This window comes from Thamnophis sirtalis, unplaced genomic scaffold (genome assembly GCF_051295495.1).
Source record: "Thamnophis sirtalis isolate CommonGarterSnake01/CBP01778 unplaced genomic scaffold, rThaSir2_p1.2 scaffold_1, whole genome shotgun sequence".
Taxonomy (NCBI): domain Eukaryota; kingdom Metazoa; phylum Chordata; class Lepidosauria; order Squamata; family Natricidae; genus Thamnophis; species Thamnophis sirtalis.
This window is the reverse complement of record NW_028261381.1, coordinates 63,092,937-63,104,987: the sequence shown is the minus strand read 5'-3', so window position 1 is coordinate 63,104,987 and position 12,051 is coordinate 63,092,937. Positions and strand designations below refer to the sequence as shown.

General features: G+C 41.2%; 1 protein-coding gene across 3 annotated transcripts in view; it reads right to left on the bottom strand.

Moving 5' to 3' along the window:
- LOC106541385 (unconventional myosin-X) overlaps positions 1-12,051 on the bottom strand; it is a 71,763-nt gene that overhangs the window by 51,516 nt on the left and 8,196 nt on the right. For 2 of the 3 annotated variants that reach the window (XM_087713509.1, XM_087713514.1), the window contains exons 5-13: positions 10,990-11,136; positions 9,110-9,210; positions 8,691-8,757; positions 5,228-5,320; positions 3,310-3,378; positions 2,206-2,288; positions 1,396-1,504; positions 806-886; positions 193-317 (exon numbers count right to left, since the gene is read on the bottom strand). In XM_087713509.1, the coding sequence (XP_087569635.1) occupies positions 193-317; positions 806-886; positions 1,396-1,504; positions 2,206-2,288; positions 3,310-3,378; positions 5,228-5,320; positions 8,691-8,757; positions 9,110-9,210; positions 10,990-11,136 (875 nt within the window). The remainder of the gene's footprint in view (positions 1-192; positions 318-805; positions 887-1,395; positions 1,505-2,205; positions 2,289-3,309; positions 3,379-5,227; positions 5,321-8,690; positions 8,758-9,109; positions 9,211-10,989; positions 11,137-12,051) is intronic. The other variant, XM_087713504.1, reaches the window with a different exon arrangement.

The window sequence follows — 12,051 nt, the reverse complement described above, 5'->3', positions numbered from 1 at the left end:
AGGGGGCGTAGCTTGCGGACCCCTGATTTAGTGGAATATAAAAAATGCAAATAATTTTTCTGTGGACCACCAACATTTTCTTGCGGACAACCTGTGGACCAAGGATCAACAGTTGGTGACCACTGCTCTAAACAATTATATTTGATTTCTCTGCAACCCCCATTCCTAGGAAATGCGCTGTCTCTTGTTTACCTGCAGAGGAAATCTTGACAAAGACGCCGCACGGGAAAGCCAGCTCTCCGAATCTTCACTGTCTCCAGCATCCCTGAGTATCGCAGCTGTTTCAACACAACATCTGGACTGAACAGATTTGGAGCCTAAAGAACAACCCAAAATAGAGACCAACCAAATGTGAGGGAGGGCAATTTAAAAGAGATTTTACTTGTATGACAGGTGAATTGCAAAAGTCATTCCTGGCATCTCAATTAATTAGTTCTGCATGCACATACATGTACAATGCACACACAAGCGCACACAGAGATGAATTAGATATACAAAACAGTCACTAGGCTTAAGGAAAATTTTTAAATGCAAGATTTATCTCCCAATGTATTAAAGGAAAGGCATTAAAAGAGTATTTATGTTGCATACAGCAGCCCTTTTAGAAAAGGGCCCTTCCTTCTGTATCTGTTGTGCTAACCCTGGACACAAACTTTTTCTCCTAGGAATCCAGAATCCCTCAGAAAAGGAGAAAGACCCTTTCCGGTCAGCAAAGCTTCAACTCAGCTGCCACTGAAAATCGTGGTGAATCTCCCTCCTCCCTTCTTCCCTGTTCATCTGGCATTCCCCACCTCCAGAGCGTCACCTTTTCCAGGTTTGGTTTGATGCAGCGAATGAAGAGTGGATTGCAAGTGCTGAGAGTAGCCATTAAGGAATGTAAGGAGTCCTGGAAAAGAGCAGCAGATGTTATTTCTCTGGAGAAATTCATTCTCAGGACCAGATTTACTATCATTCTCCAGTGCCTTGGACGCAATTATAATTCTGATGTTTAAAAAAATATATGAGAGGATGAAAAAGAATCTACTGAGCATGAGCTGTCACATGGTCCAACATTTCCTACAGCTGATGCTCAGCCACAAAAAGCGTGATGAAACTGCTAAGGAAGCACAATTGCATGATACTGAAACATCTTTTATGACATCGACAGAAGAAGAATTGCATGGCATTCATTGGCTTATCCCGTCTCCTTTCCCAATCCATGTTAGGTTTTGTAGCTTAAAAAACACAAAAGAGCGGAGCCTGAAACATTGAAGATGCAGGACCTACAATCTGAATCCCCATCTACCTTGGTGGTACTTCTCTCTGATTTACTGGATTTAAAGAAACAAAGACATGTCTACGGAGATGTTTCTACAGGCGTTTTCACATGCACGTTCATGGGCCTCCTGATCCTACCCTAAACTGGGAGCTGACAGTTGGCCTGCGTCTCTGAGTTCCCAACTTCAGAGTGTCTTCACTGTTGCAGCTAGCAACTCTTTCAAAGAGGTCATAGATGAAGTCCAGCCTGTGTGGAAAGAGAAATATAAGAGAAAGAAAGAGATGCCATGGGAAACACTGCTGCTTCTGCTGTCTTAAACCAGGAAATGGATCCTTCTTCCCTAGTCATAATACGTGAATCAAGAATGTCTTTGTGAAGTGCTAGAACAGGGATGGTGAACCTTTTTGGTGCCCAAAGCACGTGTGCATGCGCAAACCCCAAAATGCAATGCAAGCGCCCCCCCATGCATGCGCCCTGCCTCCCCACACATGCACACGTGCATCCCCATGCACCCTGCACCCACGCATATGCGGCAGAGAACCGAAGATCATGCGCAGTGGAGCTGGGCTGGGGCAACAGCTGGCGTGCCCATAGAGAGGGCTCTGCGTGCCATCTGTGGCACGCCTGCCATAGGTTTGCCATCACGGTGCTAGAACTTAAGGACAGATAAGCACCAAGAGAAGCAGAGACATCTGACCAGCCATAGGAGAGCTAGCCCTCCAGCAGCTATGAAGAGATTCTGGAGATCCAAATTACCTAGCCTACTAAATGGCCCAAGGGACTGCTAGAAACCTGTGCCCACACCCCATCTTTGGCGCTACATTACTGAGCACTCAAGGAGTGGCTCTACCTATGGAAAATAATAATCATAACCATTTTTTTTACTCCCCCTCCTTAGCATTAGCTACCTAATTCTGCTTCCCTGGGAATGGCTCTAGCGTCTTTACCTGCTGTCCTTCAGCATGTTTAAAATGTCATCTCGAAAGGTATCTCTGTTTTTTTCCAGAAAGCCCCTCACGTCATAGAGGACCTATAAGTAACAATTTTAGAGACAAATAACCAGGTTTGCTATGCATGGACTCCTCCCCCCTTCCCTTTTTTTTTTTTTTTTTTTTTTTGAGCAGATACACATGGCAAGAAAAAAATTGCTAAACAATTTGTGTAGCTGTCCAAAAGACTATCCAGCCAAATGGAGATTTTTTTAAAAGTCTCATTCGGCTGCAATAGCCAAACCAATAGTGTTGTGAACAAAGTGCTGGATTGGGACTCAGGAGACCCAGATTCAAATCCTAGCTCAGCCATTAGGTTCACCATTGGAACTCTGAACCACTTGTTACTTCTTAATCCAGCCCACCTCAATCAGTTGTTCTAAGGGGAAAATAAATGTGGGGGCAGGTAGGGAAGAAGACGTGTGCCACCATGCTTCCTCAAAGGAAAGGCAAAACAAAACATTTGCAGATAAATCAGTTCCATAGCTCACCAATTGTTTGATAAGCTGCCCTGTATTGACCCTGTCCTATTTTCAGCCATTAATGTCCTCATCACAGATCCTGCCCAGTTTTGCAATGCCCAAAAACCTCTTCTCCCAGAAACAAAGAACCTGTGGCTTAAAGTACGCATTACGGCTACGTTCCCCAACCTGGTGCCATCCAGATATATTGGACTTTGAGTCCCATGATCCTCTAGTTCAGCACAGGCGCCAGATCAGGAAGGGCTGCCCAGATTACACAGTCTCAAAGCAGGGAGCTTGCACATTGCTGGACTGTATGTCACCTTCAACAGTTAATGAGGATATAAAGGATAGTCATATAAGCCCCGAACACGATAGTGTGTAAGAGCTTCTAAGCCACAGAAACTCTAATATGCACTTTAGCCCTCAATAAGCCTATTATTTGTTCAAATTAAAGAAATCCGAGACACTCTGGCCTTTTGCCCGCTGCAATCATAAAAATGCCTACTTTGAATTGCAGATTGCAGGCTAAGGCCTTATTGCTCAAAAGCTCTTGAATCCTGCCAGCTTCCTCTCAGCTATAAAGCTAAAATGTACCTACTTCTCCAGCATAATGCTGGATCCCGAAATGGAAATCTGTCACTCGAGGCTTCATGTAATACTGGTTGTTCTGAAACAAAAGTGAGGGAAGTAACATTTGTTATCACAGATGCACCTGAAGTAACATTTTCTAACCAGAAACTTCGCAATACCACAACCTGCAAACAGCAGCATACATATGTAGAAATGTTGCCGGGCCACTTGTCTAGGCACAGGATATGCCATTTAACTTAAGGAGATTGCCTCTAGTTACCATGACAATTTAGCCAAAAATAGATCATTGAAAGAAGGAACATGGCAAAGGTCTCTGTGAGCAGAATTCACATTCTCAGGAGCCAGGATGGATCTTTCTGGATTAGTGTTCCTCAACCTTGCGATTTTAAGATAAGCAGATTTCAATTCCCAGAATTCCCTAGCCAGCATGCTCTAGATCAGTGTTTCTCAACCTTGGCAACTTGAAGATGTCTGGACATCTTCGCTGGCTGGGGAATTCTGGGAGTTGAAGTCCAGTCATCTTCAGGTTGCCAAGGTTGAGAAACACTATTCTAGATAAATGCTTGTTTCCCTATAAACTGTTCATCCATTTTCCATCTAACTGGACAAGCATTCCCTCCTGGATTCCTCATAATATGTTCCCCATAAAGTCCACTTCATTTCTTTTAGGTTTTACCTTTAATAAAATAAACTGAACAAGGGAATCTACCCTTGCCTGAATTATTAACCTCAGTTTAACTTCCACCCACTGCATCTTAGCTGCTTTTCGTTTCTCAGGGTCATTTGCTTAAGAGAGAAGTCTGTTTGCTTTGCTCTGAAGAGAGCTAATTGAGCTTTATCGCCTGAGCAACCTTTTTATCATATCATAGAGCTAGTGTAGAATTCCAGCCAAGGAAAACAGAAAAGATTAAATGTGAATTTCAGGTTCTGCTTGATTTCTTCCCCTAAACCCTGTTAAAAAAATCCACATAGTTCTGGTGATGAATGAAGCCAAAAGAAGCCAAGTTGAAAGGGAAGAAAGTTTAAAATGTTGGAATTAAGTATTTTATATACCTGGAGGGTTTCTCTTTCCATGAATAACAGTATGAGTGGTATTTTCTGAACTTTGAGACTATACGTTTCAGAATACTCTTATCACCTCCCTGGCAAGTGCTCTGAAGTGGAGCTTTTTGCCTGACTTTCATTTTTTCTAATGAAACAAGCATGATCAGTGAAAGTCTGCAGATCCACATGTTATCAGTGGGAGCCTTTGGGGAGGAAAAGCAACTGGAGCCCAAGCACGAAAGATCAAATGTCCCTTCAGAAGGTGTCCAGCCAATGAGCCAAAATAGCTTTCCTAGCCTGCCTTGATCTTCCTATCTCTTCTTTGTTCAGCAGACACATAGAATGAAGACACAGAACTGGTTCCCTTTCTATATACATTATAACATCAAAGTTATATTAGTGCAGGGCCCTCTAAGTTTGTAGCTATTTATAAGAGTAAGCTGCTCCAAAATGCAGAGGACATGCTACTTGCTGATGCCAGTCATAGAGATAATTCTAGTGACAAGTTTTTCCCAAGATGAATTCCAGATCTGGGTTTGAAGTTTTATAGCTCTGACTGAGTCCAATGCAATTAAATAAATGTTTCCTCCTTAATATTTATCTTTTTTTTCCATCTCATTAGAAGCTTGACAGATGGCCAAGAGAATTTGGGTTGCCTTTCTATCAAACCTTATCTTTCAAGAAACTGTGGTCTGATCCTTCCTTCCTTCCTTCCTTCCTTCCTTCCTTCCTTCCTTCCTTCCTTCCTTCCTTCCTTCCATCCATCCATCCATCCATCCATCCATCCATCCATCCATCCAGTATTTATCTCAATTCTTAAAATGACCGAGTCCAAATTAAGGAACTGAAATGCAGTGGTGTGTGTATGCACGCCTACTTACCCCATGCTGGTTGTGCAGTTTTTCCAAGAGGGTGCTGTCAGTGCCTTTGGGAAATCTACTCTCCTCATTAACTAATGCCAACAAGCCAAGTTTCTGCAATTGTAGTACAAAGAGAAAGGTAGACTCCTTGCCACAAACAGCACAATGGGTTGCTAAACTAAAGGGGAACTAGAGCTTTAGAAGAGCAGGGTAGATACACTAAAATGGATTATTCTGGGTACTGTAGTCAAATCTTAATTCTAGAAAAGTTTAGAACTGGCTAAAAACCATATTTTCACAGTTGTATTCCATTTGACCAAGCATTCTTACCATGTTGGGAGTAAGGAGTAGGCATAAGAATATAACAATCCAAGGTTTATCCAGGTTGGTTCAAATACTTTTTTTTCTTTTTTAAAATGAAATTTCATTATAAGAATTTATTTAATTTTTAAAAATAACTATAGAAACAGAAAACAAAAGGCAGGAAAATAAAATAAAAAGTGAAAGGTAGCAAAAGAGGAAAAAATACCTAAAGAAATTACTTCCAAATTTCTTTGTGGAAGTTACAAATAGAATGATTACCATCTTTACCCGTCTAAGTAAAGAGATCATTATTCTCTTCTTCCATAAAAAGATATTTTGAATCAATAAATCCTGAAATCACCAGTTCATTTTTATACATTTTCAGCAAAAAGTCTATAAAGAGCTTCCAAGATTTGATTGATGCTTCAATGTACAAAGCTCATTATTATGGTTATTTAATGCAACATTCAGACAACCTCATAATCCTTCTGTCATCAATTTGTGCTTTATTTTCTCTTTATTTGTGTTTTCTCTTAATGGGGATGTTTCACTTTGGCAGAAATACCCAAAAGAAGAATAGCAAATCCTAAAATGTAACTTCCATTTTATAGATTTGAGCACTCAGCTGACATAAGCATTTGAGACTTATCTCTTGTTCCACTCCCTCTCCTAAACACTCAGTTATGAACATTCGCACAACTTCATTTCACCAATGTTGGAAATTCCAAAAAGATGATATCCCAAAGCACCATTTTGAAACCAGCTCCATGCTTCTCCTCTTCTTAGTTTTTTACTTTTCTTTTTCAAAAGAGAAATATTTTTGCTACCTTTGTTGTGAGATAGGAAAGCTGCCTGCAAATGAAAGTTCTTTATGCAAAATATGCCCAAATGATCATTCCAAATCGGAAGGACAAAAGTGGTTAAGCAAAGGGGTTTTGCAAACCTTTTTTTTTTACTAATGATTTTCAAGCTGCTGTTATCTAAAGGCAATCCTTTTGCATGCTCATCTCTCTTAGTAACTCGGGAAACCTGTTACTAAAAATGTCATTGTGAAGATCAGCTTCTAAATTTAATTTGGTTAGTTTAGGCCTCCTCCTCCTCCTCTTCCTCCTCCTCCTCCTCCTCCTTCTTCTCCACATATATATAACTCAAGTCAGTGAACATGCTTAATATTACTGCCTATTTTCAGCTCCACAGCAACTCTCCACAGCAACTCCTTGAGGGTTGGGCTAAGAGAGTCACTGGCACAAAGTCAACCAACCAGTTTTCATGTTAAGGAAGGCTTAGAACTCAAACTCTAGGTCTTTGGATCCCTACCAAACCTCTAACCTGAGCTACAAATATTCTCTACAATCTCTAACTGAAATTCTAGCCTAGCATCTTAAGCACTGCACCAAACTTGTTCTCTTTTTTTTTTTGGCCTATGGCATGCCACTCAAAGGCCAAGTAAGCCTTTGGAATATACTTATCACTTAGGCTCTTAGCCAAGATGCCCCCAATCTCCTGTGTGTGTGTGTGTGTGTGTGTGTGTTTGTGTGTGTGAAGGAGAAAGGGGGGGGGAGAGAGGGAATATGTGAGAGCTTTATTGTTTACTGCTGTTTTGCCATAAATATACAAATGCAACTTAATTGCTTTGCGTATTGATATTTCTAAGCCTTTCAATTGAATTTAAATATTTTGTTGTGGTGCTTGTTCCATTTTAAGAACAAGAGGAAAAAGGGGAGAAGCAGTACAACTAAAAAAAAAACCCAGAAAAAGACGGAAGAAAAATCTGGAATTACAAATATATTTCACATTCACCTAATTTTATAAATATTTGACAAGGGAAATTACATTTTCAATGTTCACCAAATCATTTTTTCCCAAAAGGAGAGAAAATGTGATTTAAAAAAATATATATATAGGGAATATAGCACTAACCCATAACTGCTCACACAAGTGCATTCTGGATCAATTGTAGCTTACAATACAATAAAATAGCAGAGTTGGAAGGAACCTTGGAGGTCTTCTAGTCCAACTCTCTGCCTAGGCAGGAAACCCTATACCATTTCAGACAAAGGACTATCCAACATCTTCTTAAAGACTTTCAGTGTTGGGGCATTCACAACTTCTGGAGGCAAGCTGTTCCACTGATTAATTGTTCTAAGTGTCAGGAAATTTCTCCTCAGTTCTAAGTTGCTTCTCTCCTTGATTAGTTTCCACCCATTGCTTCTTGTTCTACCTTCAGGTGTCTTGGAGAATAGTTTGACTCCCTCTTCTTTATGGCAACCCCTGAGATATTGGAACACTGCTATCATGTCTCCCTTAGTCCTTCTTTCTATTAAATCAGACATACCCAGTTCCTGCAACCCTTCTTCATATGTTTTAGTCTCCAGTCCCCTAATCATCTTTGTTGCTCTTTTCTGCACTCTTTCTAAAGTCTCCACATCTTTTCTACATCGTGGTGACCAAAACTGAATGCAGTATTCCAAGTGTGGCCTTACCAAGGCATTATAAAGTGGGTTTTTTTTCACAAAGCTTCATTATAAAGCTTCCAGGATTAGCCCCATGTACAGCATGTTGCAGTAGGCAAAGCAGGAGATGATTAGTGCATGAATCATTTAACCTCCCAGATTTTGTTTTTATTTGGCAAGCATTATCTTCTTACAAGGCTTAGTATTACTTGCTATTTTAGTTTCACCAAGAAATTTAAATAATTGTAGCAATAGCAATAGCACTTAGACTACCGTTTATACCCCTTCATAGTGCTTTACAGCCCTCTCTAAGCAGTTTAGAGTCAGCATATTGCCGCCAACAATCTGGGTCCTCATTTTACTGACCTCAAAATGATGGAAGGTTGAGTCAACCTTCAGTCTGTCAGGATTGAACTCCTGGTAGTGAGCAGAGTTAGCCTGTAAATACTACATTCTAGCCACTGTGCTACCATTGGGTTGACCTCTTTAAAAAAAACCAAATAGTGAAGTGGTTCAAGTTGATTTGGTCAACTCCCAACTAGTCTCAGTTGAAAATTATGAATTATAAATTATGAATTTGGAATCTGAACCAAATCTTGACCTGTGGATATCTTTAACAGAAATGTGTTCTTTTATTCCAGTTCAAGGGTCTAGCATAATTTAGACATAAAGGAGTAAAGGTCCTTCCATCCCTACTTCCCCCAGTCCCTTCAGCATGAGGGACCTACCTTCTCAATAAGATCTAAGCATTCTGCATTATCCATCCAATCAATGGCTTCCCAGATGATTCCCTCTCTGCCAAAGAAAAATACAAAGCCAATTAAGCACTCATTTGCAGAGAACAATTAAAAAGCACAAATCATTGCAGTTGCAGAAGAAAGAGAAAAATGAAGAAATGAATAAATGTCCCAGTCTTAAACTAAAAAGAAGCATTGGTGTTTGTACAACTTCCAGCCAGTGGAGGAAAGGGTAATACTGTACCGTTTCCTTAATACTCTTTCACATGGTAGAATGTATGTGACCAAACACTCTTCCTCCTTTAAACAGCTTTCTCATCCTTTAACCAAAAGCAAGGCTTCTCCTAATAGCCAGAACAAAAAATGAAAATATGAGATATCCCCACTGTTTGATAGTCTAATTTTTCTACCTGTTGTACTCAAGCTGCTCCAGGGAGAAGATGTGCTTGTTGAAGTACTCTTGGAGCTTCTCATTTGCATAGTTAATGTTAAACTGCTCAAAACGATTTACCTGTCCATGACAAAAGAAACCAATAGTTAATTCCTTTCACCTCGATCTGGGGAAAATCCTATTTCTCTCAAAGACTCCGAAGAACTGGGGAAACAAGGATGGGCTGGCGGATGTGCATCAGCCTATGCCCTAGAATATCAATTGATGCAAGGGTTGGCGCAAAACTTCAAAACTTACATAGAATGTAAGATAGAAAACAAAAGATGTAGTACGTCTTGAGCAGGGGTGTCAAACTCAAAACCCATGGGCCAGATCTGACCCATGGAGGTGTCCCACAGTCCTTCTGCCAGTGAAAATGGAGCTCAGGAGGCCTGCAGGTGGCTGTCCCGAGCTCTGTTTTCACTGGCAGAGGGTTGCAAGAAGCTGTCGCAGCCGAAAACAGAGCGCTCGGGCCATCACAGGCGCCCCTGACACAATTGACGTTGAGCTAGCCACACCCACCCAGGTCACACCCACCCTGGCCACCCAAGGTCAACCACAATCCTGATGTGGTCCTCAATGAAATCGAGTCTTGAAGGGGGGAAAAATCAAACTCCTATGTGTGTAAGGTAACATGTGCATATATCCAAGCAGAGACTTCTATTATAACAGACTATCATAACCTTCTGTCTTTCAGATTTATTGGGATTTCAACACCTATTAAGTGCAAGCCATCATGTAACTATGGCTATATTAGTGACAACTAACATTTGTACCGTGTTTCCCAGAAAATACGGCCTGTCCTGAAGCTAAGGCCTTGCCACATTATTCTGGTGGGCAAAAATATAAGCCCTCCCCCGCAAATAAGCCTCCTGAACAATTCCCCACCTCTGGCCAGGCAGAGCGCCATTCACCAACGCAGCGGTATCCCAACGGTGCCAAGCAGTGGGAACTGGGGGGGAGGGGCAAAGGTGATCACGTTGCTTGGCGCCTTTGGGTTACCCTAGGTTGGTGAGTGGTGCTATGCCCAGCTGAAGAGGGGGAGGGTTGCTGGCTGGCTGTTCTCTTGCGAACAGGCTCCCAAAGAGCTGGGCACAGCCTCATGGGCGAATGGCTGTGTTGTGCTGTCTAGCAGCGCAGCACAGCAGCCATGAAGCGACCACGGTCACGAGCAGCCACCCAGCAAACCCCTTTTTCCAGCCGGGCACAATGCCATTCACTGACCTAGGGGTATCACCAAGCCGTGTGAACGTTTGTTCACCGCCACCTGGCTCTCGCAGCTTGGCGCCTTCAAAATGCCAGTGAAAGGCGCTCTGCACGACTGGAGGGGGGGTTATGCAAGCAGCTGTTCCGCTCCCGCTCATGCATCTCCGAGCTTCACGATGCCCTGGCCCAGCTCTCCTTGCAGAGCCAAGGCACCTCCGCAGCCGCCGCCGCCATCCCAGCATGGCTTTTTCGGCAGCTTCCAAACTGAGTTTTCCCGCAGTGGCTGCTCTGGGCATACCCTCTATAGTTGTACGCCCAAGCCATATTTTGTATGTAAAAAGAAAATAAGACCCTGACTTATTTTTAGGGAAACACAGTAGTCCTGAGATATCTATAGGAAGGCTGTAATAAATATTCATGCCCTTATGAATCATATCCCATAATACATCCCACGATTTATACAGTCATAACCAAAACAACTTCCTTATTACCCAAGTTTTGGAACTTTCTTGAGGACCTTATCTTGCTGATCATCCTCTCTGTGCCACTACCACCATCCCATCCCATCCCATCCATCTTCAGATAGTACATTTTTTTACATGCATTACTACTATCTTTGTCCATGCTATGATCTACAACAGCTTAATTTCTGACCTGGAAATTCTCAAAACCAAATATATCCAAGATTCCCACAGATTTAAAATTTTCTTTCCCTTTGATCTTTGAGTTAATTTTTCCAATGATCCACGAGAAGCACCGTGAATAAAGGGCCATGGCAAGAGAGTCTCTGGAATCAGTAGCCTAAGAGCAAATAGGGAGGAAGACATTTTATCACTTATCATGGTCATGTATGACGGGAAATAAATTACATCATTTGGAAAGAGCTAGGAAAAAAATAGTGATGTTTTAAAAGAACCAAGCTGATATATCCACAAAATTGTCTTGGCAAAATACAGAAGCAATTTGTCATGGCTTTCTTCTAAGACATTTCTTCAATTTCAACTTCCCAGTCTTGTCTACAGCCCTACTAATTCCTGCTGGGAATTAGTAGGGCTAATTAGCTTTTGAGACAACTATATTAGATGCCTCATAGCCCGAAAAACTTCAGCATCTGAAAATGTTTATTGGGAAATTGAATTGTTAAGAGTTGGGAAAACCTAGTGCCTGCACTGCCCAAATGAATTGCTTCTCACCAACCAAGCCTTTTTCATTCCAACGAAGACCAGTTAGATTAAAGTACTACAAAATGGAGTCTTTTGGTATGTATTTTTAATTGAAAAATCTCTACATTTAGAAGACTAGGTTAGTTTTCTCCCTAATACACAAAGTTTTCATGAACAGAACCTTTTCCTAGTATGCAACTCTGTTGTTCACCCCCTCAATTGCTATTTGTTCATATAAGATTTCACAATCAGTTCTTAAGCAATTATTTCTGAGAACTGAGTTCTAGGTAGTTCAAACATCTCATCACTATTGTCTATGTGTCTGAAAGAGGCTGAAGATATCCATATTTTTCCCAGAAACCTAAAGGATCCCACCTTTTCATAGGAAGCCATAATCAAGAAACACATCAGAACTATTCTGAGGTTAAATGTCACACCAGAAGCAATGTATACTTACCATACATTATAGAATGTTAAAATGTTAATTTTTAAAAAATGGAACAAAAGAAGCATGATGCCTTTAAGAGCTTCTCTCTACTCCTTCCAATTCATT